The following is a 27,740-nucleotide window of genomic DNA, read 5'->3' on the forward strand; positions in this document are numbered from 1 at the left end:
AATTTCTCAGCAACAAGCCCTGCCCTGTCCAGGAGTTATTCAGTGTGGGTCGAGAGCAGAGGCCTTGGCTGCTGGGCCATGGGGGTTCACAGGCTGCAGTTAACCCTTGCTGACCCAGTCTTTGGGTTTGCTTTTCCCCTCATTCTCTTACTATCACATAGCTATGGATGGAACATGTGCACTTGTCCCTCTGTTATATATCCCTGACTGAAAATCCCTTCTTGACCTGTCTCCTTTTCCCCTGAGTCTGATGGGGGAATGTCTGATGACAATCTCTACATTGTTTCTTCTGAGGAATGTGCAAAATGTCACAGCTTCCTCAGTTTTGGATCACTCTGAACTATATATATATATATATATATATATATGTATATATATCTTAGGTTTTTGCAAGACACTGAGGTTCAGTGACTTGCCCAAGGCCACATAGCTAGGTTATTATTGAGTGTCTGAGGCCAGATTTGAATTCAGGTACTCCTGACTCCAGGGCCGGTTCTCTTTCCACTGTGCCACCTAGCCGTCCCTTATATATTATATATAAATATATATGTATGTATAAATGTATTTATGAGTATGTGCATAAAAATATATGTGCTTTTCTTACCTAAAGTCTGACCTAGACTTCTTCATGACATACTTGATGAAATGAGTGGTTTATTAGAAAGTAAATACAAAGCCTCAAAATAAAAATTCAGCTCCTTTGTCATGTAATATATGATTAATAACCATATCCCTCCAAAACATGGATGGTACTCATTTCTTTACTTCCCAGGCTCCTCATGTCAACTATTCCTATTCTGAGCTGCCTGCCCAAAGGAAGATCCTAAACTGGGAGTGGGGTGGGGGAAAGTACAAGAAGACTCAGACAAACAAAATCAGATTTCTGTTCTTTGCATTTGGAGATAGGATGGAGAGTCAAGTATTACCTACTTAATATAGCTTTCCTTGACCCCTCCAGTTGCCCCAACAATCTTGGTTTTTTTTTAATTTTATTTTTGCCAGGCAATGGAGTTAAGTGATTTGCCCAAGATCATACAGCTAGGTAATTATTAAGTGTCTGAGGTCCTCCTGACTCTAGGGCTGGTACTTTATCCACTGCACCACCTAGCTTCCCCCTTATCTTGGGTTTGTTTTTATATATTTTCTCAATATGTTGATATGTGTACAATCTTCTATTGGAATACAAGCTTTTCAAGACCAGGGACAGTTTGACATCACAAGCCCTTAATAGATGAATGACTGGTGTCTAATGTAGTATCTCCTTTGCTATCACATCTGAATTCCCAGAGCTTGCTCTCGACCATTCACCCTGCCTTGAAAAGTAAAGTGTTTCGTCCTCCTTGCTTGGCCCAGTCTATACAGCCACCCTTTTTTCCCCTAAGGGTTCCTCCCCTTGCTTGGCTGATACTAGCTTTTCTTAGGGAGAGATCACAGTCAAATCCTTCTGCTGTCTTGGACCTTTTTGTTGACAATCATTGAATCCTCAAGGGTGTCTCCTCCATAACAGACAAGAGAAATTAGGGAAAGTCAGATGGCTCTGCTCCCAACAGAAAGAGGCAAAAGAACATCTTGAGGATCTGGTACCTGTGGTGAATGATGAGAAGAGTCGGATGTTGTCCCGAGTGAGGGCTCTAAAGTAGAACCAGCTGAGGTACATGGTCAATGGAAACCAGATAGCGAGAACAATAGGCCTGTAGGAGGACCACAAGGGCAAGAAAAAAGAGAGAACCCTATTAAAGCACTTGTGAGGAGGGTCTAGCTTCCCTTCAGATACACCAGGGGAGAGCTGAGAGGATAAGGTGACTCAAGGGAAAGGTGACTCTGGAGCCAGGCCTGTCCAAAGACTTCATGTGATGACAGAATAGGGATTAGAGTCTTGTGCTGGGAACCCTAAACTAAGAGCACTGATATTGGTTTTTTTTGTGGTAATGGGGTCAGTGGAAGGTGACATGACTGCTCCAAAGGGAGGTGGGTAGGAGGGTGGCCAGAACATACTAACCCTTATGTTACATTAGGGGTGACATCAGTCCTCACCATGATGTCTTAGAGAAGGCCTCAGACTGCCACCATCTCTGATGGGCACTTACCCTTTCACTGGTCCAAGGGTTATACTACCTCCCACCTCAATTTATGAGGTCTTTAGGGGTCCTAGAAGGAATCCCAATTCCACAGTTCTTATAGTCTAAAGTTTCATGAGGGAAGAAAGGTTTTCCCTATGTTTTGTCTGCCTATGCCCCCCCCCAATTTCCCAGCACCAAATGACATTGTTCTATATTCAGCAAGTGCTGAATAAATATTTGTAGCTGGAAACTTAGAGATATCTCAGAGAAGTACTGAATGACTATGTACATGGGGATTCAGTCAGTCAGTCTGTGAACTTGAAGGAGACTGAGGAAGGTCTGCCCTCTAAGATTCTGCCCAGAAATCTGACCTTGGTTTCTCTGCTTTAGGGAGAATGTAGGACCTATGAAGAGGGGCCTGGACAGAAAAGCAGAAAGTTGGCTAGTAATCTGACTTTCTGTTCATTGATTTTAAAATCATGTTTGCTTGTGTTCTAGTGATAAAGTTCACAGGACCATGGGTTTAGTTGGAAGAGGTCTTAGGGATTATCTAATCCTTTTCCCACAATTTACAGATAAGGAAACTGAGACTCAATGTGGTTAAAGGGTTACAGAGAAAGTATGGGGCAGAGTTGAACTTTGAATCCTGATTTTCAGATTCCAAATCCACTCGCTTTTCTATTGTACCACCAGCATTTTAAATCATGACTAAGATGAAAATTTTCATGTATGTAAAAGATAGACACAGATCACTTGTTTTTCCCATGCTGACCTCAGGGTAAGAACCTAGGGAAAAGACCATGAGCTTTTCAGAAGTGCCAGGCCCTTCCATATCTGACTGATGTCCTCACCCGCCCTTCCTGTCAACAATAGCTTAATGTTACATGGGGTTGACATCAACCTCTGGAGACAAAGGACAGTCCTCACCAAGAAGTCTTGGAGCAGGCCTCTAGGAAATCAGACTGGAAGAGACGAATGGGTCTATCCACAGGTTGGTGTATCCACTCATCATACTTTTCTCCCAAGTGGCCCACTTGCCACAGCAAGGGTTTTTGCCAGTCAACCAGGTCCTTCAACAGAGAAGATATACAATGAGTGAGTTAGCAGAGCAAGTCAAAGACTCATCAGTTGAGGCCAGGAGTTACCTTGGTTTCTCTTGCCATAACCCAGGCTCTCTTCTAACTGCTGAACTGGTAAGGTCAATCATTCATCCACTTATCCATCTATGTATCCATGCATCCATCCACCCATGTAGTCAGAAAATATTTAGTGAACATTTATATTCATTCATTCATTCAACAAACAGCTATTAAGCACCTACTACATTCAAATATTATATACACACATTATGCTATGTGTTACTGGATGCAAATATAGAAATGACAGTCCCTGTTGTCAGTGAGTTTACAATCTACCTGAAGGAAGATACAGCACTTACATGGATAATAACATAAATTAGAGAATGAGGGGGCAAAGAAATAATCCAAAGAGATCTATCCAGACTTGCAGAAGGAGGGAATATTGTTTACTAGAACAGTGAGATCAGACTCAAATAGAAACTCATCCTTGCCAGTAGCATACAGACTTATAAAACCACAAATTAACATTATCTATCTCATATTGTATTTTAATTATAAGTATTGCCCAACAAATTAAAAAAACCTTTCATTTGTTAAATATTTACTAATTATATTTTAATATGAATTTCCCAGGCTAGCAGTTTGGTATTTCTGTACTAAAGGATTTGGGAAATGCTTCAGGGAATTGGGGGCAGCTGAAATTGGACCTTAAAGAGAAAGATTCTAAAGGGTTGAGACTGGGAGGTCATAGACTATGGAAACAGGAGTCTGAGTGTTGAATTTGTGACCAGTTACTTGTTTCATCTGGTTGAACTTGAATGCTTGAAGAGAAGTAATGGAAATAAAGTAGAAAAATGGGTTGGAGCCAAACTGGGCAGAGTCTGACTTGCCAAGCTAAGGGATTGGTACTATAATCTAGTTGGCTAACCATGCTGGCACCATAGGACTCACAGAAGATAATCCAGTATTCATTCTGCATTCCCAGAGCTTGTAATTCAGATAGAAAGACAAACAAATATAGTTAAGATGGCTAATCATTTAGTATAGTCTAGCAGTGTCCTTTAAATAGAAAAATGAATGATATAGTTAGGATTCTCACTTCCTTTTGGAGATGGGGAAATCAATGGGTATAGAATGTTCAAATGTTCTTAGATGTAGTTACTATTTAGATTGATTTTTTTTTAAATAAAGGAGGATTAACTGAGTGATGTAAGGGTCCTTATCCAGAAATGACAATGATGTAAAAATAAAAAGCCTCAATAAAAGATACTATTTTTAAAAAATTAAAGATGAAAAATTATGTCAATAAATCAATAAAAATGAGTGATACAGGCTCTGAGTACTAGAAGTGTATAGAGAAGGGGAAAGTCAATCAGGACTTCGTCTAAGATGAGAGAAGAGGCAGGGTGGACATTCTGGATAAGAGAACAGCGTAAAAAACACCTACAGTTGAGAATAATGAGAAATATCAAATAGATTAAATTGGCTTGGAGTAGAAAACTGCCACTCTTGGGAAACAGTGGGAGATGAGTTTGGATAATAAGGTTGAGATTGGAGTATAATACATCTTGAATGTCAGATTCCAAAATGAAGAATTTGAACTTTATCTTATAGGCAAAGGATTCTTATTGCTTACATAAGGAGTAAATATTTATGGTGTATGGAAAGAACAGTGATTTTCAGTTAAAACTGCTTTAAGCCTGGCTTAGACACTTATCAGTCATGCAATGTCAGACAAGTTGGAGCTTAGTTTCACCTAGATTCCTGATAGAAAATGGGGATGAGAAGACTGCAGATACTACATGAGCAGGAATTTTGAGAAGAAAGCACTTTGTTAACCTTAGACTCCTTTAGCAATGACAACGATTATTACTGAAGGGTTTTAACTCAAAGAGAAGGTATCTTAAGAAGATCTTATTGGATGTCTTGTCCAGTAGGAGGCTTTCCCAATGAGATGATGAAAGCCTGAACAGGAAGAGCAGCTGTGGTGATGGAAAAGAGGGTAACAGTGGAGGATGCATTACATGGGATCCAATGAGATAAAGGTTTTTTTTAGGTTTTTGCAAGGCAAATGGGGGTTAAGTGGCTTGCCCAAGGCCACACAGCTAGGTAATTATTAAGTGTCTGAGACCGGATTTGAACCCAGGTACTCTTGACTCCAGGGCTGGTGCTTTATCCACTACGCTACCTAGCCGCCCCCTGAGATACAGATTCCAATGATTGTACCATGTGCACAGTGTCTGGCACCTTGTAAGGCTTATGCAAATGTTGGATGTTATTATTATTATTATAGGAAGAATTTGACAGGACTTGGTGATTGGTTTTGAGGGAAGGACAGGGAGGAGTTATGGGGGACAAAAATGTTGAACTTGGGCATTAGGGAATTCCTGACAATTTCATCTGTGCCCCTAGCCATGACAGTGGCAGGAAAAGTTTGGCCGCCATGCCTGTAGCTTGCTCTTGATTTGGTAGGTCATAGGAACCCTTGTGAGATGTCTGCCACTATTTCTCTTCTGAAATATATATTACTCAATGGGGAGCAAGGAGACATCACAGTGTCAGTCAGATATCTACCTGTTCCAAGACAACCATAGATTGACATACAAACAATTTCGACACCCCCATGGACTGGGATAACCACATGGTGAATTGTTACTTTTCTGGAGATGGAGTCAATGGATAAGACATTCAAAATTTAGACTAAAGGATTCCAAGTATGGAACAGGCAATTCTCATTTCAGGTACCTTTTTTGGGAAGAGTCTGGGAGGATATCACTGAAAAGATACCACCAGATAGAACAAATTATTTCCTATAGTATAGAGCTAGGTGGTACAGTGGATAGATCCAGGTCAGGAGATCTGAGATCAAATCCAGCATTGACTCTGATTACCTGTGGGATCCTGGGCAAGTCACTTAACCCTGCTTGTTTCTGTTTCTTCATTTGTAAAAAGAGTGGGAGAGTGGTAAACCACTTCAGCATTTTTGCCAAGAAATTCCCAAATGGCATCATGAAGAGTCAGATACAACTGAAAAAATGACTGAACAACAGAACAGAACATCAGACATACAACCTTGGATCAACCATATCTTCTTTCCACAATGGAGCATTTTGTTTCTGATTGGGGCTTCTGGAAAGTGCTAGGAAGAATTGGTTGCCTTTACAGAATCATATGTTTTTTTTATTTGTTTGTTTGTGGCAAGGGAATGGAGTTAAGTGACTTGTCCAAAGTCATACTGAGGTCACATTTGAACTCATGTCCTCCTGACTCCAGGGCTGGTGCTCTATCCACTGCACCACCTTGCTGTCCCCAGAATCACACAATGTTAAAAGGACCCTGGAAAGAGTTTTTTGTTCAACTATCTTAAATTATAGATTAGGAAACTTGGGCCCAGAGGGGGGGAAAGGGGCTTGATCAAAGGTTACGAAGTTTGTCATAGAGAAGTAGCAGAGCTGGGATTCACATACAAGTCATCTAATTTTTAATCTGGGATTCTCTTTTCTATGAAGAAAGTGGTTATTGAATGTGGTGTTTACATATATTTTCATCTGCTCCTTTCCCCCTTCACCACAATTTATCAATGATACCTCTTTAGTCCTGTCGCTTCCATTCCTTTCTCTAAGTCCCAGGGGGCATAGTGAGGTACAGTGCTAAGCCACATCTTCCTAATCACTTCTTCCCTTCAAAAATCTAACTTCTTGATTTTCTCTGCAAGAGGTGCTTCTGACTCTTCAGACTCCCCCAGGAGCCTTGTTACCCTGGAACAACTCTGTCATTCTGGCCCCCTTCTCCAACTGGATAAGATCTTTTGGGGCTTTTGAGGAAGCTCCAAGTCACAGATTCTTCCTCTTCCTCTGTGAAGCTGTCTTTAACCCACCCAAATGCCTCTTCCTTTCCAAGTTTTGCAGTTTCCTTTTTTTTTTTTTTCAAGTCTTTTTCTCTTTAGAATATAAACTCTCTGAGGACAGGGGCCTTGGGCAAGTCACTTAACCCCATTGCCATGTTTCCCCCCCCCCCATAAAAATACTATTGCTTGTCTGCCTTCTAGGGTTAGAGAAATATTCCCAACATTATAGTTTTCCAAACTGTTATGTCAGCTATTCTGGATATGATTCTTCTTTATGAGCTACAACTGGATTATCAGTTCTTCCTGAACTTGTTCTGTGCTTGAATTCAGGTCCCCTGCTGTCTAGGAATACCCCTTAGTCGTCTTCCCTCTCCAGAAATTCTTCTCTTCCTTCAGTGCAGCTTAGATGACACCTCTTTAATGGCAGCATCATGCTTTGGGAAAATCCCAGGGAGAAAGGTACTGAGTGATAGACTATAAAAAAAGGAAGCAGCAACTTTCAGACAGGACAGGGAGTGGAGAGTCACAACAGTAGAATGGGAAGGCATCTCTGACTGGTACAAAGAAAACCCAGGAGAGGATGTGGATAGGGCACAGCATCCTACCAGGGATATGTATGATAAATCTCTTCTCATTTCATGGTGCAGAATCCTTTCCTTTAGGCCCAAACTTAGATATCTCTAGGATTACAGATCTAGGATGATACATTTTCTTTCTTTTTTTGTTCCCCTCCTTTCCCCTTTTATCTACAGGCCATTATTGTAATGATCAGGAAGAGGAATTGAGAAAAAGGCTAGCCTTGGACTGTACTGAGTAACTCATTTCCACAGGAGTCAGGGCTAGGAGGAATCTGATTGTTTTTTAAGAAAGTTAGAGGCAGTTAAGGTTAACAGAAGAAAATGAGCCAGCATTTCTTAGGGACTAGATCTTCTGATAGCTAGAGACATTCTTCTTGAGGAAGATGATTATATCAGGGATGGTAATATATGGTGGGGAAATGGAAAAAGTGGAATCTTCAAGGATGGCAATAATTCCTGACTTTGGTACAAGAAACCAAAGTCCTTTATTAAAGCCAAAAGCAGATCAACAATCTTTCCCCTAAACTGCAATAACATCTTGAGTTGAACAGTACTTTTGGAGGCATCCAGTTCTATTTCCTCATTTTACACAGGAGGAAACTGAGTCCCAGAAAATGGATATAACCTGTTAGAGATCACAGAGATAATAAGTAGAAATCAAAGGAGCAAATCTTTTTAGATGATTATTTCTACCTAGCTTACACTTAATAAAAGAAGCATAATGGGAAGAACTCTGGATATGGAGTCAGAAGGGTTGGATTCAAATTCTGGACTTACATACTACTAGTGTGATCTTGGGCAGGTCATTTTTACATTTAATCTTCAGAAAAATGAATTTGGACTATTTAACTGCTGAAGTCTCCTGTAGCCCCAAATCCCATGATCTTATCTCCCCGATTAGCATGTAAACTCTTTGAAGGCAAGAACTATGAAGCATGCCAGTGGGCTTTAATGAATATTTTTTTTTTTTTGCAAGACAAATGGGGTTAAGTGGCTTGCCCAAGGCCACACAGCTAGGTAATTATTAAGTGTCTGAGACCGGATTTGAACCCAGGTACTCCTGACTCCAAGGCCGGTGCTTTATCTACTACACCACCTAGCCACCCCTAATGAATATTTCTTGATGGTCTTGAGAAGGAAACAAGACTTATTTGTTTATTATTGTTCAATCTAGTGGCAGTTTTAGAGTTAGATTTCAGGTCATGCTGCTATCTATAACCTATACTAACACTCTGCCCACTTATTCATTGGAATTATTATTTTTTTGAAAGCAGTATTGATTATTTATATAAAATAGATGTGAATTGTTGGTTTATAGCCCTTCTTCCCCTCACTGAGAATCTGGTGAAAAATCATTGATTTTTATAAAGCAGTCACATCTGATTCTTCACTACTCCTTTATTTTGATTTTTGATTTCTTTGGTTTTTGACACTGTATTTCAGGGGACAGCGGGGTGACAGAGTAGATAAGGTGCTAGACCTGGAGTAAGGAAGATTCTTTTTTTTAAAATTCACATCTGGACTCAAGACACTTACTAAGCTGTGTGACTCTGGGCAAGTGTCCAAGATCACACAGCTAGTATCAAGTGTCTGAGGTCGAATTTGAACTCAGGTCCTCCTGACTCCAGAAACAGTGCTCTAACCTTTGCACCACCCAGCTGCTCCCCTCCCTGGGAGTCTGACCACCTATGGTAGCCATTTTCATATCTCTAGCAGTGTGGAACAACACAAATTCCCAGAAGGTAAGAATCTATTCAAGAGGATATAGATGTTTGTGCAGATGGAGATTACTTTTCCCTCCCTCCCTTTCTTTTTTTCTTTCTTCCTTCTTCCCTTTCCTTTCCTTCCTCCCTCCCTCATCCTTCCCTCCTTCCTTTTCTTTCTTTAATCTTTCCTCCTTCTTTCCTTCCTTTTTCTCTTTCTTCCATCTTTCCTTCCTCCTTTTCCCTTTCTTTCTCTTTCCCTCTTTCTTTTCTTTCTAGTTTCCCCTCCCTCCTTCCTTTTTTCTCTCTCCTCTTTCCTCCTTCTTTCCTTCCTTTTTCTCTTTCCTTCCTCCTTTTCCCTTTCTCTTTTTTCTTTCTTTCCCCCTCTTTCTTTTCTTTCTAGTTTCACTCCCTCCCTTCCTTTCCTTTGTTCCTTTGAAAGAAAATTTAGTTTAGCTCTGTGGGGCCTCTGGAGGTATTTTGATTAGGCCAGGTACTCTGATGGTCATGCAGGCTATTTGAAAAGGACTCCATAAGGAGGCTTAATTTTCCTTTCATTTTTTGTCATTTAATAAATTATGTGGTCATATGTGGTTATGTGCCATTGCCTTGTAAATGTAGGACACTTTCAGAGAGAAGAGAGATTCCAGATGTAGGCTGGGGATGGAACCATAGACTTCCTCTTTACAATTATTTTGACAAAAGATAGTACTTTATATTATCCTTCCAGACAAAATAGGTTTTAAACTACTTAGCCACATGAAGTTGTGTGGTTTTGGTAGAGGAAGAATCTCTTTATCATGTGCCAGAGAAATTCTGACAAGACAACTTGGTTGGTGGTTTAAGTTGAGTGCAAAAAGGTGAACAAGTCAGATATTATATCCCCTTGCTAGATAGCTAATAGAGTATCAAAGTACCTTTCTGTAAGGAAGGCAGCTTAGACACTGGTTTAGACTGGTTACATTGAGATCCATCATGAAGTACCCCATGTGTTACAGGGTACACAGAAAGTATCTCACATAGTCTAGTCACAGTTCTTACATATGGGGTTACTATGATATTTTGTAATTTGTTACTAAGTTTGTTTTATTGATGCATAGGACTCACAACTAGTAATTCATACTCTGGATTTTTTCCCCTTGTATTTCCAAATTTGTAACTGAATTTTATTTTAGGAATTTGGTTTCTTTCTGATTCTAAATTAGAAAATTTCCTTATTTATTCACAGGGAATTATTCAGTTCCAGTTCAGATTTTGATTTGAATTTTTTTCTCTGTAGAATTTTCCCCTTTTATGACACTTATTGTATTTCAGGAGACAGCTGGGTGACAGAGTAGATAAGGTGCTAAACCTAGAGTAAGGAAGACTCTTTTTTTTAAAATTCACACCTGAACTCAGACACTTACTAAGCTGTGTGACTCTGGGCAAGTCACTTCACTCCATTTACCTCAGCTTCCTCATCCGTAAAACGAGCCGGAGAAGAAAAAAGAAACCATTTCAGTATCTTTGCCAAGAAAAAACCTCAAATGGGGTCATGAATAGTTGAACATGACTGAAAATGACTGAATAACAAGAACATTATATTTCTTAGGATTCCAGTGTGTTGTGCTTGTGAATGTTATCGATTATTAAAGCATTACAGTGAACTACTGCATTCCTAGTAATGGACTCAGCTTTTAGTTGTGTGTTGCTGATAGCATCATTACTTATTTTTTGGTGGTATTGACTTTTTGAATATTGTCTACCTTTCAAACCCAAACAGTTGGTGCATACTATATCATTGTTTTCACTTTCACAGAAAATTTTAATTAAACTTTGTGCAAAATGGAGGCCAAAATTTTAAGAAAATGGTGTGAATTAATGGAGAGAAAAAGAAGAAGAGGTCTTTTCATCCTTGAAGTAAATTCTGGGTGTAAAAAAAAAATAAAGACATTATCAAAACACTGAAGAGACCTACAAAAAATGTGAAGAGCCATATCACAAAGCTACTAAGTGTCTGAGTTCTGAAGAGAACTCAAAAACAGTCTTCCTGACTCCAGGTACAGCACTCTATTTACTGTACCATCTACCCCTGAAATATCATTTAAGCACTCCTCCCTTCTTAGTCTGCTTCTTATGAACTATTATTGATCATTCAAAATCTCTGATACAGTAATGGTATCTGAAAATTGATCATTACAGCTCTCTTTGAAGAGAAAGTGCTGATGAAGAAAGTAGAAAATAAAATGGGCAAATTGAAAAACACAATTAAGTGGGGGTAGGGGGAGAATGATCCTCCTACACAGAGCCTTACAAATTCCCACATCATAGGGAAATTAATCATAGCCTAAGTTAGGACTCTTCTCAGGAAAGGCGCCCTTATCCTCTGGGGAAGGATTCAGTATAGGTTTGGGCAAGTCATGCTATTAAAAGACTTTTAGAACTTCTAAACCTGGCAAGGTTCTAAGTCAGACAAGGCAGGTGACTTTGTTGTTCATCAAATAAGTCATTCTAGCTCTCAGCTCTGGATATTTTCTCTGTCTGTCCCCCATGTGAGGAACGTCTTCTTCCTCATCTCCGTCTCCTAGCTTCTCTGGTTTCCTTCAAAGATCTAGTAAAATACTACTTTCAACAGGAAGCTCTTCCCCAAATCCACTTAATTCTAGCGCTTTTCCCTCTGTAGATTATTTCCTATTTTTCCTGACTAGCGCTTGTTTCTCTGTTTGCTTGCTTATTGTTTCTACTTTAGATTGTGAGCTTTTTGCCTCTTTTGTATCTCTAATGATTAGGACATTGGAGACAAGTACTAGAGAAATGTTTATTGACTAACAGGCAATCTTTCAGAAAGCATTTAAAGGACTAGCTGTCATATCTGCACAGAGACTGAAGAAAGCAAATTTTGATATCCCTTCATGGCAATGACTGGTAAGAAAGGGCACATCGGTAATAGATAGCAAGCATGTGCAAGTTTCCAGATAAATACAATTCAGCAAATAGGCGAGGACCCTTGGACTTGGTGGGATAGGTAATGCATTGGGAGGTTGGTAGAAAGAGGAAGAGAACATTCTCAAGAAGCAGACAAGGTCAGCATAGAGCAAGTAGGTAAATCACCACCATCACAATAATAACAATGATAACAAACATTTATAGAATGTTCTAAGGTTGATGAAATATGTCACACATATTATCTCAAGTGGACTGTACAATAACTCTGGGAGGCAGATGCTAATATTATTCCCATTTTACTTTAAGTAAAGTTATGATAAATGACTTACCTGGATGCCACAACTAGTAAATATCTATAAGAACCAAAGAGCTGACTGTGCTGCTTTTTGGATTATGGATTTAGATTACAGAAGAAAAGAAGTGAAATTAATGATCAGGTACTTGGGTTTTTTTTTTTGGCTATTGGGAGGATATTGGGATTAAGTGATTTGCCCAAGGTCACAAAGCTAGGAAGTGTCTGAAGTGACATTGGAACTCAGGTCCTCCTGGCTCCAAGGCTGGTGCTCTATCCACTGGGTCACCTAGCTGTCCCAATCAGATACTACTAGTAAGAGTAAAAAACATAGGAAAGCACAAGGAGGGTGTCAAAACAAGAAATTATAACTTCAAATAGTTCTCTTAACATCGTCTCATATATTCACCACAGCATTAAAGCAAACGATTTCTATTAGTCACTTAGACTTGAACATGGAAATCTATAGAAAACTTGCTGAAATACAGAACTATAGACAGAAGCATTTTACTGGGAAAGATAAAAGATCAGAGGATCAGAGTTCACAACAGCCTGAGCAGAGGACATCACCAACAGAGAATGACTAGAGGAACAACTTCCTTATAGTATACTGTTGGTCTAGGTAGCAATTCATCTGTTGGATGCATTCAAGAGGCAAATACTGAACTAGGCTGGAGGAAACTTTTGCTTGTTATGTGGCCCCTGGCCTTTAACTAACAAGACAAGGACCAGGGATGACCCTGAAAACAGTAAACCCAACTTCATTATCAGTTGCTTATGGTCCAAATCATCCAGATACACAGGACCCTATAGTGAAAAGATGGTGATAATTGAAAATGTTTCGCTGTGCTGGCATCAAATTCCAAGGAACCATTGTATTTTGATCATATTAAGAGTTACCAATGAGTAGCTCAGCCCATGAAAGACTTGATGGACTGAATGATAAGATGATTCAAATTTGGGATAAGTCAGAGTAAGCCTGAAGTTTTCTGAGGACATTAATGTAATGAGAAAGATGACCAAAATTGCTCTATTATATCTGGACCCAGTGACCATCTCTGGAAATAACATTATTAAGACATTAGAAATTTACATTATTAAAGACATTACAGTTTACAAACAGAATTGATACCTGCACAATTTGACTATCAATACAAACTGTACAAAAGCTTACAGGAGGATAAAAGTGATGGCAGAGACTACCACAAGAGTCCTGTTGTCACCCAACTTATCCTGAGGAGTTTGACTTTGGTGACTCTCCAGAACTGGAAAACTGGAAAGATCAGTTGAGAGATAAGTTCAAGAGGACAGGTGCTTTCTCACTGCAAGGATGTGATGGATTATCTAAGAAGCTACTCACAGAATCCACCCAATCATTACCAGACTTTTTGAGAGTAATTCATTTTTTGAGATTCATTTTTAAGAGATTCATCTGTGATAGGGTCTATCCAAAAGAACCATTGATCTGCGTTAAAATACAAGAGCCTAGGGGCGGCTAGGTGGCGCAGTGGATAAAGCACTGGCCCCGGAGTCAGGAGTACCTGGGTTCAAATCCGGTCTCAGACACTTAATAATTACCTAGCTGCGTGGCCTTGGGCGCAAGCCACGTAACACCGTTTGCCTTGCAAAAAAAAAAAAAATACAAGAGCCCAGTAGTTTAAACACATTACTTAGAGTGATAACATGAAGAAGAAACAGAAAATACAAATATGTGTTCACTACCAGATTTTGATCAAGGGAACTGAAATGGATAGGATCCATTGCCAAAAATTCAAGATACTCTGGGTTTTCTGCTTGCCACAGCCAGAGAGTCTCGGGATTGAATTTATAGAGTAGATACTTATCAGATTCCTATAACAGAAAAAAGCAGCTTTCATTGTTCAATCGTATTTTACCAGTTTAAGCACATGCCTCAAGGAATCTTAAGGCAACTTGTCATTTTTTGACAACTGATGAAATTGGAGATATGAACCATGTGGAGGAGGTAGAAGATTAATTTTCTTTGTAAGTACTGGATCATTGTGCCTGATTGACAAGGACAAATGAGGCAGGGTTTCTGTCATGCATGGGGAATGATGTCTCAGTAAAGTCTGAGTGCTGACCAAGGAAAGGAAACATTTCTGACTGGTCACCTCCAAAGAACGTTTCAGACTTGAGGACTTATTTTGCTTTTTTTTTAGGTGGCTATTATCTTGGAAGTGTCAAGAACTAGGTAACTAGGTGGCATAATAGATAACAGTTCTGGACCTGGAGTCAGGAAGACCTAATTTCAAATTCAGCTGCTGACTCTTACTAGCTGTGAGACTGGGCAAGTCACTTAACCTCTGTTTGCCTCAGTTTCTTCATCTGTAAAATGGGAATAATAATAATATTTCCCTCAGGGTTGTTGTGAGCATAAAATGTGATAATATTTGTAAAGCATCTTAGAAACCTCAAAGCACTAATATAAATGTCAGTTATAACTATTATTAATTATTACTATGAAACCACTTTATCATCTCACATCTAGATTTTTTTTTTAGGTTTTTGCAAGGCAAACGGGGTTAAGTGGCTTGCCCAAGCCCACACAGCTAGGTAATTATTAAGTGTCTGAGCCCGGATTTGAACCCAGGTACTCTTGACTCCGGGGCCAATGCTTTATCCACTATGCCACCTAGCTGCCCCTTCACTTCTAGATTTATGAATAAGGAGAACCAGAAGGGGCAGAGCCAAGATGGCAGCATGAAGGCAGGAATTCCTGGAAACTTGTTCCCCTCAAAACTCCCAAAGCTGTCAAATTATAACCCTAGTCAAAATTTAGAGGGGCAGAACCCACAGAAAGACTGAGTGATAAAATTTCCCAGTCCAAGACAACTTAGAAGTTCTGCAGGACAGGTCTGTTCCACTGGGACTGGGGATTGGAAAAAGCCCTAGTGTATCTGCAGCTGCAGTACAGCACAGCCAGGCTGGGTGCCTGGGTCTGTGGCAGAGGGGGCAGTTCCCAGACATCTTGGCTTAGGGATCATCGGGGACAGCCAAAAGAGGTGGTGAGAGAACTCTGCCACAGAGTGAATGTGGAATAGAACTCTGGCCTCAGAGCAGCCCTGCAGTGAGAACCTGCAGTGGAAGTTGGCAGAGCCACCCAGCATATCCGGAGCTTTCAGCCCATGGATGGTAAGGGGTTGGGGGAGGCTGCTGAGGTCTCTCTGCTCTCCCTGGGGCAAGACTCAGCTGTTTGCCCATACTCAGATCCAGGTTGCATCTGGACCCCCACAACACCACCACAGTTGAGCAGGGACCTCACAGCTCTAGGGCAGAGGGGAGGGCCTGAACACAGGCAAAAGAGCAGTCTGAGCCTCTAATAAGACCTTGGAGGAATTAAGGTCCCTGACAAGTGTCCCAAAACCCTCCCAAAGCATTGGAAGGGTGGTAAATCAGTCATAGGTTAAGGAAATGAGCACACAACAGAAAAAAGAAGAATCTGATCATAGAAAATTACTTTGGTCCCATGGAGAATCAAAATGCATACTCAGATGACTACAGAATCGAAGCTCTGTATCCAAAACCTCCAAGAGAAATAGATAATGGACTCAGGCTATGGATGAGCTCAAAAAAAGACTTTGAAAAGCAATTAAGGGAGGCAGAGGAAAAATTGGGAGGAGAAATGAGAGTGATTCAGATAAATCATGAAAACCAAGTCAGCAAATTGGTGAAAGAAATAAAAAAAACTAGTGAAGAAAATAACATATTAAAAACCAGTTTAGGCCAAATGGAAAAAGCAATAAAAGGCAAATGAAGAGAAGAATGCCTTATAAAGCAGAATTGGCTGGCTGGAAAAGGAGATAAAAAATTCTCTGAAGAAAATAACTCCTTCAAATGCAGAATGGAACTAAAGGAAGCTGATGACTTTGTGAGAACTCAGAAAGAAATAAAGCTACATTAACCCCCACCCCTCAAAATTAAGAAGAAAATGTAAAATATCTCATTGGAAAAACAACTGGCCTTGGAAACAAATCCAGTAGAGATAATTTAAAAATTATTGGGCTACCCAAAAATCATGACCAGGAAAAGAGCCTAGACTTCAGTTTTCAAGAAATAATACAGCAAAATTGCCTTGAGATCCTAGAAGCAGAGGGTAGAGTAGAAATTGAGGGAATTCACTGGACACTTCCTGAAAGAGATCCCAAAAGAAAAACTTCCAGGAATATTATAGCCAAACCCCAAAACTTCCAAATCAAAGAGAAAATACTAAAAACTGCCAGAAACAAACAATTCAGCTACCATGGCTCTATAGTCTGGATAACAAAGAATCTGGCAGCATCTACATTAAGGGCTTGTAGGGCTTGGAATATGATATTCCGGAAGGCAAAAGATCTTGGTTTACAACTGAGAATTAACTACTTAGCAAAACTGAACATCTTCTTTCAGAGGAAAAGATGGACTTTCAATGAAACAATGGACTTTCAAACTTTCCTACTGAAACAACCAGAGCTGAACAGAAAGTTTAATCTCCAAGTTACAGGACTCAGGGGAACCATAGAGGAGATGGATGAAAAAGAATAATTATGAGGAACTTAATGATGTTGAATTGCTTGTATTCCTGCATGGGAAGAAGATACTGATAACTCATATGAACTTTCTCATTTATAAGAACAGTTAGAAGGAGCATATATAGACAAGGCACAGGATGGAGCTGAATATAATGGTATTATATAGTAAAAAGATGGAGTCAATGGGTGATAAAGGAAAGTACTGGGAGGAAGAGAAAGGCAAGGGAGATATTTCACATAAGAGTCAAGAAAAAAACTTTTTCAATGGACTAGAATGGGGGGAAGGCAAGGGGGAATGAGTTAGCCTTCATTCTCATCAGAAATGGCTCAGAGGGGAAATACATACACACTTAATAGGGTATAGAAATCTATCTTACCCTAGAGAAAAATGAGAGGAAAGGGATGGGATAAAGGGGAATGGGAGGAGAGAAGGCGGGGAGTAGATAATAGAAGAAAGGGAAGATCATTGGAGAGGGTACTAAGATACAACACACTTCTAAACAGGATGAAAGGAGAGAGAGAATGGAATAGATGAAAGTGGGGAGGAATAGAGTAGAGAGAAATACAGCTAGAGATAGCAACTGTGGGAAAAATACTGATGCAGCTTCTCTGGTGGCTATGATGGGGAAGGCAACTCATCCCAGAGACAGAGCCATTGGAATCTGAACACAGACTGAAGTACATTCTTTTTCCTCTCTCATTATTCTTGAGGTTTTTCATCTTTTTTGGGGGGGAGGAGCATTTATGATTACTTTCACAGCACAATTATTGAAATAATATAAAATAAATAAAAAAACAAAAGAAGAACCAAAAGAAAAAAGATTAATTTGTATTGACACAGTTGAAATAATTTCAATTTTCAAAATTTGGTCAACTGTCTCACACATTCATCAGGAGACCTTTGTCCTGCCTAAGGGTGCAAAGAAGTATGGAGAGCAGCCTGCACAACAGAGGGATGGTCATCAAAGATGAGCTGCATTTGTCAATGATGCTGACACTGTCACATATATAACCACTCACAACCTGGTTTTGACCAAGAAGTTCAAAGGCTACTTTTCAGTTATGAGTCTATCTATACCATCACAATAGATGCATAGGATAGACTTGCTCAACATGTCTAAACATTGAAGTAAACTATGAAGGGAGATGTTGGATTGTCTTATTTACCGCATATAGTGCTAATGTAGGTGCAACATACATGGTCCCTGCAATATTGGGATAATCATTCTAGATTTTGATGTTTTTATGTCTGTTTGGAGATGTGAAAGTGAATTACCTTTAGGATCAAAGAACAATTTCTCTGCTTGGCATTGATATTGGCTTTAACTTACCTTCTGTGAGACTTCTCTGCCTTCCCTAGCATTACCCGAGCCTTGCAGACATCACTTTCCTGTATCTTTGTGCCCTGGCATTAGTTTTATCCTATTGACTACATTCCTTCCTCACTCCCAATTGACACCAACTGCTCACCTGTGGGGAGCTAAGCCCTAGAGGCTAGAAACAGCAGTACACTTAGACACCATTGCTGCAGACCCACACCCATCTGCTTCCTGACAGTTCAGCTTGAACATCATCAAGGGAAACAATGCATGGATAAATCCAATCTGGCAAATGGTACTGCAGGTATTCAGTAATCACTGAAAACTCAAAACAGAATGTTCTCACCTCCAAAGTCCTGGGCATCATGAAAATTTTCAATATCAGAAATGGATATTTTGTTTTCATCAATGACACTAAAAAAGAGGAATAACTATCTGTTTTGTGGCTGCACCCTAAGGCTCACTACCTGAAATCTCTTATGAGATGTTACTCCATAGATGTAAGCTCTTTGAGGTCAGGGACTATCTTAAGTTTCTTTTTGTAGCCTCAGCACTTAACCCAAAGCCTGGCACATCAGAATAATATATGCTTTTCATATTTTCATAGCAATCCTTCTACTGCATAAATATTTTTGACTTCCCCAAGAAAGTTAAAGTCTCACACAAAAGGGTCTACTTTATACCAGAATATTCATAATAGCACTTTGTAATAGTAAATAATTGGAAACAAAGTAGGTGTCTCCCAATTGGTAAATACCTAAAGGAATTATGTAATAATTATATAATAAAATATTATTGTGCCATAGGAAATGAACTTGGAGAATTCAGAGAAATATGCTGCAGAGAAAAATAAGCAGGACCAAGAGAATAATACACACAATGACTATAACAATGCAAATAAAAAGATCAGTAAAAGGAAATCAGAATGAGTAACTAAAAACCAGTGAAGTTGAAGAAGAAGCCATTGTTTTTCTTAATTGGTTTACTTTATCACAACTGAGGAGGTCCTTCTGGGTCATGGATTGGGTAGGTTGATGGTGGGGAGAGATTTAAATGAATGTGATGCAAAGACAACAGGTATCAAGAAACAGTTTAAACAACATTTTAAAACAAGACAAACTTTGCTTTCTTTACAGACTACCCAAGGACTTCCCCTGATGCTCATCCATTGTAATGGAAGAGGATCAAGTCATCCTATACATGATGATATGACTTGCACAATTAGGTTTATTATAGTGAGGGGAGTATTGTGTAAACAACACTCATCTTTTCTAGAACCATTCCATCCCATGACCTCATTTACAGGAAACAGGACTATTCTTGATGGTCTGGATGCTGTGGGAATCTCTTGCTCTTTGAATTGATTTCTCTCTTCATGTATTGCACCAGGTGACATCGGGTGACAGAATGCTACAACCAGAAACATCCAAGTCTGTCTCTCGATCAGTACTTTCCTCTCAGATCTTCCCCTTTTAAGCTATCAATAGCATGCTACAATTGGCAACAACTTTGACATTAGGATAAAGCCAGCTTGTAAACCAAAGGTCTATGTGGCTCTCCTTGGTCAGTACGCTACCCAGAACTTAAGCTCATCCAACATCATTGGAATTGAAATGCTTTTCAAGCCTTTCTTGGGGTGAAGCGGCCCTCCCCTTCACAGGGCTTCCTCAAACTTCTCCAGGATTGGTTTGATGACTGCACTGATTTGTGGTAGCTGTCTCCACCACTCCAGATTTGGAGATCTGACTCTCTTTCTTTCTTTCTTTCTTTCTTTCTTTCTTTCTTTCTTTCTTTCTATCTTTCTTTCTTTCTTTCTTTTTAAAATTATTTATTTAAGGCAATGGAGTTAAAGTGACTTTTCCAAGGTCACACAGCTAGGTAATTATTAAGCATCTGCGGTCAAATTTGAACTCAGGTCCTCCTGACTCCAAGGCTGGTGCTCTATCCACTGCACTGCCTAGCTGTCCTCTGTCTCTTCAGAATGGCACTCACCTATCTCTCAGGACTAACTGACCCATGTTTGACTGCTGTTCCCATAGAGCCCTTTTCTACCTCAGCCTTCGAAGTGAAAGCTCCCCACTTTTTCAGTCTGAGGCTGCTTCTCCTGGTCCCTGCCTTTTCCTACTCAGTGAGTTTGGAAGTCTAAATAAACCTATATATGCAGAGACCTCTAGTTCTCTTTAAGATGAAGGTGGGAAGGGAAAGGAAAACAGAAAGTTGAGTGTCTCACAAGGCTTTGCTCCCCCAGATAATTTAGGAGACTTTATGCAGGCAGTCAGCTCAGCCCAATTCAGGGAAGAGCCCCAGGTAAAATTAGGTAACATGAGACATTGCCCATTGAAAGAGGAAGAAATACTGAAGAAAGTTCTTCCCTCCAGCCCTCTATATGACACTCCCATTGGCATCAGAAATCTGCCCAAGCAGCTTTGTGTGTTCTGGGCCACACATGTAGGCAATGTCCTTTGCAGGCCATAGGAGTACATGTGGACTGGGCAAGTGGCCAGGGACATAGAACCAGGTCAGTACTGCTTTGACCAAGTCCTTTCCCCAACCAGATCCTATCTGCTTCTGCCTCCTTTTACCCCTCACCCACCTTTTTCATGTACTACAAGGGGCCCCAGCTATACAGGGGAGAGGAGAAAAGGGGGGCAGAAGGAACAATGTCAAGAATGTGGCTCCCTGCAGAAGTTAGGGCACTGGGAAAAAGGGCCTTTGAGAGTGGGCAGGACAGTAAGAACAGTGGACAGCTGGAAGGGCATTGTTAGGAAGCCATGAGGGGGAGGGAGGCAAGGGTCAGAGAAAAGGAGAAAGGCAGGACATAGAGACTCCCAAACTGCAGGTTCTTCCCCCATCACACTGAGCTACCACTTCTTGAATTCCCATGGGATCTTGGCATCAAACAAGAAGCCTTCCCCAGCCAGCTGAGGCCTGTTCACAATGTTCACAGACTCACCTCCTACCTGGGAGATGAGGGAGAAGATGAACCTTTCCATGACGGCTAATGCTACTACAGAATGAGTGGGGAATTATAAGAGCCAATCATTCTAGTAAATTCAAATCTGAAACATGGGAAAATATTACATCTTCTGAATCCAAGAAAGGCAGGAAAAGGAGGGAAGGAAAAAAAAAGGTTTGTATTTGGGAGCAGAATAGTCTGTGAGTTCAAAGGTATTTATTAAGGGCTAGGAATGTCTTCAGGGGACTCACATTCTAATGAGGACACCCCACTAAGAACATCTAAAATCTGAACAGAATAGGTGAAGGAAAGGCAATAGCAGTAGGGGTTGGTGAGTAGGGAGACTGTGATAGGCCTCAGGCAGAATATAGGATCTGAGCAGGGTTTGGGGGGAAGCCAGGGACTCCAAGAGAGAGGGCATTCCAGGAAGGGGAGACTCCAGAGAAAAAAGCACAACCCCCAAAACTGGAAACTTTCTGTTTAGCTGGGCTGAGGGTCTTAGAAACTAGAACCTCTATCTATGGGCTATCTGGGGGCTCAGCCAGGGAAGGAGCTGATATACAGTACCCAGGGACCCAGGGGATCAACAGCAGGGGGCATGCCAGCAAGTATGGGTACTGCTACCATGCTATGGGTTCCCTATCTTCTCCAACTCACCCTACCTCTAGCCAAGGGCTTCGAGGAAATTGGCCTCTGACCATGAGTGATTCTCAGTTCAGACTCTCAGCTTCCTGTCTTTATTTCTGGGATCCACCCCTAGCTCACCTTACTTGAAGTGTATTCTATTGTTATAGGTACAGCTTGTCAGGAGAGTGGCAGCCAAGTCAGGTGCCTCCTTGGGGCATAGACAGAAGGGGAAGACAATGTTGTGCCATGGGGGGTGGGTTTCAGGCAAAAAAAGAATAAAGGGATTGCATGCGGAAAAAACCCTTTTTGAGGATCCCTCTGGCCTTCTGCTTGCTCCTTTCACACTACTCTTCACAGCAAATTTATTTGTGAACACACCTGATCCATTTCCACCTTCCTCCTCCTCCCCCCAAATCCTATGCTCTCTGAATTCAGAGAAATGTGGGAAGATGAGTTTGAACTGACCTACAGTAAAATAAACAGAACTAAAGGGACAATACACACCATGGTAGACTAAACCTACAGCAAATGAAAACTCAGAGCATGAAAACGAATCTGAAATTGGAGTCACTGGAAAATGTTGGAAGGTTCCAGAATAGATAGTGAACCCATCATCATGGCAGAGAGGTGGGGGATTACTAGGACAGGGTGTTGTATACAGCATTGGATAGAGTCATTGTACTATTTATATGTAATGTGACTCTAGGCTTTTTTTCCCAAAGCAATTCTTGGCTTTATTTATCAATTCAGGAGGATTTTTGCTTTCAATTTTGTTTATCCTTTCTTTGACTTAAAGAATTTTTATTTTTGTGTTTAGCTGGTTTGTTTAAATTATCTGAAGCAGTACTCAATTTACTGATTAGCTCTTTCTTTCATCTATTGGTGAATTTAAAGATAGACTCTGCCCCCCTCCCCCTGAATGGCTTTACCTTCCAAAAGTTAGGGTATTTTGTCCTATAGTCATTTTCTTTGATATATTACTTATTGCTTTGGTGATTTGCTCTTAGATCCATTCATTCTTTGCAGGGAGGGAGAAGGGAGACAGATGTGCTTAGAGAGAGGAATGCTTGAGTCTGAACAAGTCATTCACTGGTTATTCCCTTGCCACTTCATCCTGGCCCAGGAGAGGTCAATCTAGAATTTACTTATGTGCAGCAGAAAATTCTAAAAAGGTTTCCCTTAGTCAACCAAAGAAATATTTGTCCTTCACTGAACAACAGCTAAGAGAAATTGCCATTACATTACTGGGTAAATGGCTCTCTGAGCTCAGGCCACAAGGTAGCCTGCTAGGTAGGCTACCAAGAAGACCTCTGACTCTTCCCAGTGTTCAAGAACAAGTTTGGTCCAGGCATGGGGTCTCTCCACCCTCCCCCCCCCCCAGCATGCTTTCCCTGCTCCCTTGAGGCACCAACAGAGGAATCTGCAACAGATTCTTTTCAAGGAGGGTGCCAAAGATGAGGCCAATTTCTTCTCTTAAATTCTTCATCATTTTAAACCAAAAGCATTGACTCTTTTAATCTGGGGCATCTATTTTCTTTTGACTTTAGATAAATCTTCCTTAACCTATTAGTCTTGCTCAGTGGTCTGAAAGCAGTTTAACCTCCTTCTCCCTCCCCAGGTCAACTTCATGGTCAGGTCCCTGGAAAATTCTAAGCATTGCCCTGCTGTGTGGGCTTTTCACAGAACGAATGAACTCTGCTCTACTGTCTGTGTGTGTGATTCATCACAAGATCATACATTAGTAGTAGAAAGGGTATTATTGAGTCATTTAATGTTATCCTCTCATTTTGCAGATGAGGAAATTGAGGCCTGGAGGAGTGAGTTCTCATTCTAGTCCAAGGTTGCCCAGAAAGTTAATTAGAAGTGCCAGGATTTAAACACACTCCTCTGGTTCCAAATCCATTGTTCTCTCCTCTGGTCTGGAAAGCTAGGTAGAACTAAAAAATTAGTCCATCCACCCATGAAAAGCAGGGTTAGGTCCCCTCAGGCAAAGACATCCACAGTGCCTGGGAAGGACATAGAACTCTGAAAATAGGACCTATGAACATTCTGTAGATTTTACTACCATCATCTCCTGGTAACATGAGTTCTCCTTTCATCTCCTTTCAAACATTGTTCTCTAGGCCTATAAATGTCTCAGGTATTTTCAGAAGGAGGATGAAAGTAGAGGAGAAAGGGACCCATTTGGATGAAGTTTTCAGAGGGGGGGTAGGCAGGAATTTTTTTTTTTGGAGATAGCATAGCTAACCTTTGACTAAACAACTGATGCTTATCAAAAATTTTAAGATTTCCTTTTTTTTTTTGCAAGGCAAATGGGGTTAAGTAGCTTGCCCAAGGCCACACAGCTAGGTAATTATTAAGTGTCTGAGGCCAGATTTGGACCCAGGTACTCCTGACTCCAAGGCCAGTGCGTTATCCACTATGCCACCTAGCTGTTGCTGGTTTCCTTTTTTTTTTTTAAATATTTATTTAAGCAAATGGGATTAAATGACTTGCCCAAGGTCACATAGCTAGGCAATTAAGTGTCTGAAGTTGGATTTGAACTCAGGTCCTCCTGACTCCAGGGCTGGTGCTCTATCCACTGCACCACCTAGCTGCCCCACTTTAAGATTTCCTAAGCATTTTCCTCATAAATACTGTGAGAAAAAGCCTCCAGGGCTCCCTCTCCTCCATTTCATGCCCTCTTCCCTTCTCACCTACATCTCTGTTTCTGACACTTTGATTTCAGACAATTGAGTGTAACAACAGTTGTCTCCTAAAACTCCCCATAGGGCAAGCCCAAGTGCTTGACCCAATTCAAACCCACACTCCTCTAGTTCCAAATCCATTGTTCTCTCTGGTCTGGAAGGCTAGGTAGAACTAAAAAATTAGTCCATCCACCCATGATAAACAGGGTTAGGTCCCCTCAGGCAAAGACATCCACAGTGCCTGGGAAGGACATAGAACTCTGAAAATAGGACCTATGAACATTCTGTAGATTTTACTACCATCATCTCCTGGTAACATGAGTACTCCTTTCATTTCCTTTCAAATATTGTTCTCTAGGCCTATAAATGTCTCAGGTGTTTTCAGAAGGAGGATGAAAGTAGAGGAGAAAGGGGCCCATAGGATGGGATGTATCACATGGGATGGGATGGGAACAGTGATCAGACTTTGCCCTGGATCAGACATTTTGGGAGCACTGAAAGCTTTCAGGTCTCCATGTGAGTTGTCTTTGATGTATGGAATAAAACAATACTCAATTGTTCAAGAAAAGTAGCAGTAGGAACAGCCTAGAGATTCTCTTCAGAAGCATGAGTGTCCAGCCCTAACAGAAAAATCTAAAGTCAGGAATATGCTAGAATAATGAGCAAACAACAACAATAAAATCCTATCATAAAAAAGATATGGTAACAGGGATATTCAAAGCACAAACCCAGAAGAGAAGGACTCCAAAACATCCTCAAGTAAAGTTCAAAGAAAAATATACATTGGTCACAAATTCAACTAGAATTCCTAGAAGAAATAAAGCAAGTGTTTAAAATGTTTTTATAAATGAAATGAAAACACTTGTGAACAATTTGGAAAAAGAAATGAGAGTTTGAGAAGAAAAAATTAGAAATTGCTTGGAATAAGTGAAATAAAATCTTGCCAAACAATAAGCATCCTGAAAATCAGAATAATCCAAATTGAAATGATTCCATAAGACAACTATGAATAGGAAATTATTTCATTTGAGGCTTGAGGCAGAGGCACAGAGACAGAGGCTTATTTTATCCAGAAGAAGAGTTTAGTTCTCGTTGTTCTATGACCCTTCTTTTCTTTTTCCAGTCTAGTTCCATCAGGCCCAAATACATCCTATTCCTTTGGACACTTTGTCAGATTTATCATTCTCACGTATTCCGAGACATCTTTCGATATACTTTTGGACTATTTCATACATTCAGGTTGCCCCACACCGAACATGCAAGTTATCTCAGTACAGAGACCATAGAGTTTCAAAGGATTTTTAAAAATTTTTTTGAATTTAATTTTCAGTTCTGAATTTTCTTCCTCCCATTGCCCTTCTCATGCCCTCTGCTCTACTAGGGAAAAAACCAAAACATTACAAACATGTATTTTCTTGTTGTTCAGTCATGTCTGACTCTTTGTGATCGTGTGGACCATAGTAAACCAATACTGTTCATGGGGTTTTCTTGGCAAAGATTATATTAGAGTGGTATATAATTTCCTTCTCTGATAGATTAAGACTTGTCTGGGGTCACGTAATAGTAAATATATGAGATGGGATTTGAACTTAGTTCCCCAGTGAGTCACTGAATTTCCTCACAAGCAAGTATAGTCAAGTAAAACAAATTTCTTCACTAAGGATGTTCAAAATCATATGATTCAATTTATACTCTGAGTCCATCAGCTTTCTCTTAAGGGGTGGGTAGCATGTTTCATCATGAAGTCTCTGAACTGTGGTTGGTCATGTGTTGCCAATATCTAAGTCTTTCAAAATTGTCTTTATAATATTGTTTTTATATAAATTGCTTTCCCACTTCTTCACCCTGTATGAATTCATATAAATCTTTCCAGGTTTCTCTGAAGCCATCCCTTGCATCAGTTCTTAGAATACAAAACTATTTCATCATATAACTTGTTCAATCATTTCCTAATTGATGGATATACCTTCAATGTCCAATTCATTGCCTCTATAAATATTTTTGTACACATGGTTTCTTTCCCTCTTTCTTTAATCTCTTTGGGATATAGACCTAGTAAAAGTAGGAGTGGGCAGATAGGTGGCACAGGGATATCATACTGGGTCTGAGTTAAATTCAGGCCTCAGATATATACTAATTGGTGAGAGAAGTGATTGTTTTATATCATATTAATAATCCATTATTAACTAGTACCTAGTCTTTTTATTTCCTCATTCAGAGACCAGCTCCTGTAGGTCAGTCAGTCAATCTCTGAAGGACACAGCTGTTAGAGAAGATTGTTCTAATAATCCTCTGGGAATATTGGGCAGGATCTCATTCAACTTGGAGACTTGACTGCTGTGTAGAGTAAACAGAATCAAATCTAGGTGAATTCTTGCCCTTGGGGAATGAGCCCATGTTCTTGCATCCATCCATTAGAGTTTAGGGTGACCTAGCTCATGAAGAAGAAAACTAACCAGAATGGGCTGGATAGGGATGTATTCCTCTGTCCAGATATGATCAAGTTACTTTATCAGTAGGAGAAGTTGAAGATTTTTAGTCCCCTCCTTATTTAAATTTCCATCAATCAGGGTTGGTTTTTCCTGTTAGGAACATTCCCACAAAAAAAAAATACTATTCAAGGCATTCTGTGTCTCTATCAGGTGTATTTGGATACTGAAAGTATTGACCGTCAATTTACTTAATATTAAATAGCTTAATTATTAAATTGATTATTAATTACCCAGAAACTTCTTGAGTTTTTTAAATTGTCATTCTCTGTGCCCTGGGCAAGTCACTTAACCTTTGTTTACCTCAGTTTCTCCATCTGTAAAATGTTCTAGAGAAGGAGATGGCAAACTAGCCCAGTATCTTTGTCAAGAAAATCCCCAAAAGGAGTCACAAAGAGTTGAACATGACTGAAAACAACTGAAAAATTACAACAAAACTGAGATAACTGGGTCAAAGGGCAATAGTGAAGTTTAATAGCTTTTTACCATAGTTGCAGGTCACAGTTCCACCAATAATGCATTAGTACACCTGTTTTCCCACAGTCCATTCATTTTTCTTACCCCCCCCCCAAACTCTCTCAATCTATCATAGTACTTGCTGACTGATTGAAAAGACAGGTTGGTCAAGAGGATCAGAAGCAGAGTGGTC

General features: G+C 40.1%; 1 protein-coding gene across 1 annotated transcript in view; it reads right to left on the minus strand.

The window, feature by feature from the left end:
* The window catches only part of FA2H (fatty acid 2-hydroxylase), a 97,207-nt gene that overhangs the window by 14,847 nt on the left and 54,620 nt on the right, over nucleotides 1-27,740 (minus strand). Inside the window, exons 3-4 of the mRNA XM_074222836.1 lie at nucleotides 2,988-3,130; nucleotides 1,585-1,691 (exon numbers count right to left, since the gene is read on the minus strand). Coding sequence (XP_074078937.1) covers nucleotides 1,585-1,691; nucleotides 2,988-3,130 — 250 coding nt within the window. The remainder of the gene's footprint in view (nucleotides 1-1,584; nucleotides 1,692-2,987; nucleotides 3,131-27,740) is intronic.

Source organism: Macrotis lagotis, chromosome 1 (genome assembly GCF_037893015.1).
Source record: "Macrotis lagotis isolate mMagLag1 chromosome 1, bilby.v1.9.chrom.fasta, whole genome shotgun sequence".
In the NCBI taxonomy this organism is placed as follows: Eukaryota; Metazoa; Chordata; class Mammalia; order Peramelemorphia; family Peramelidae; genus Macrotis; species Macrotis lagotis.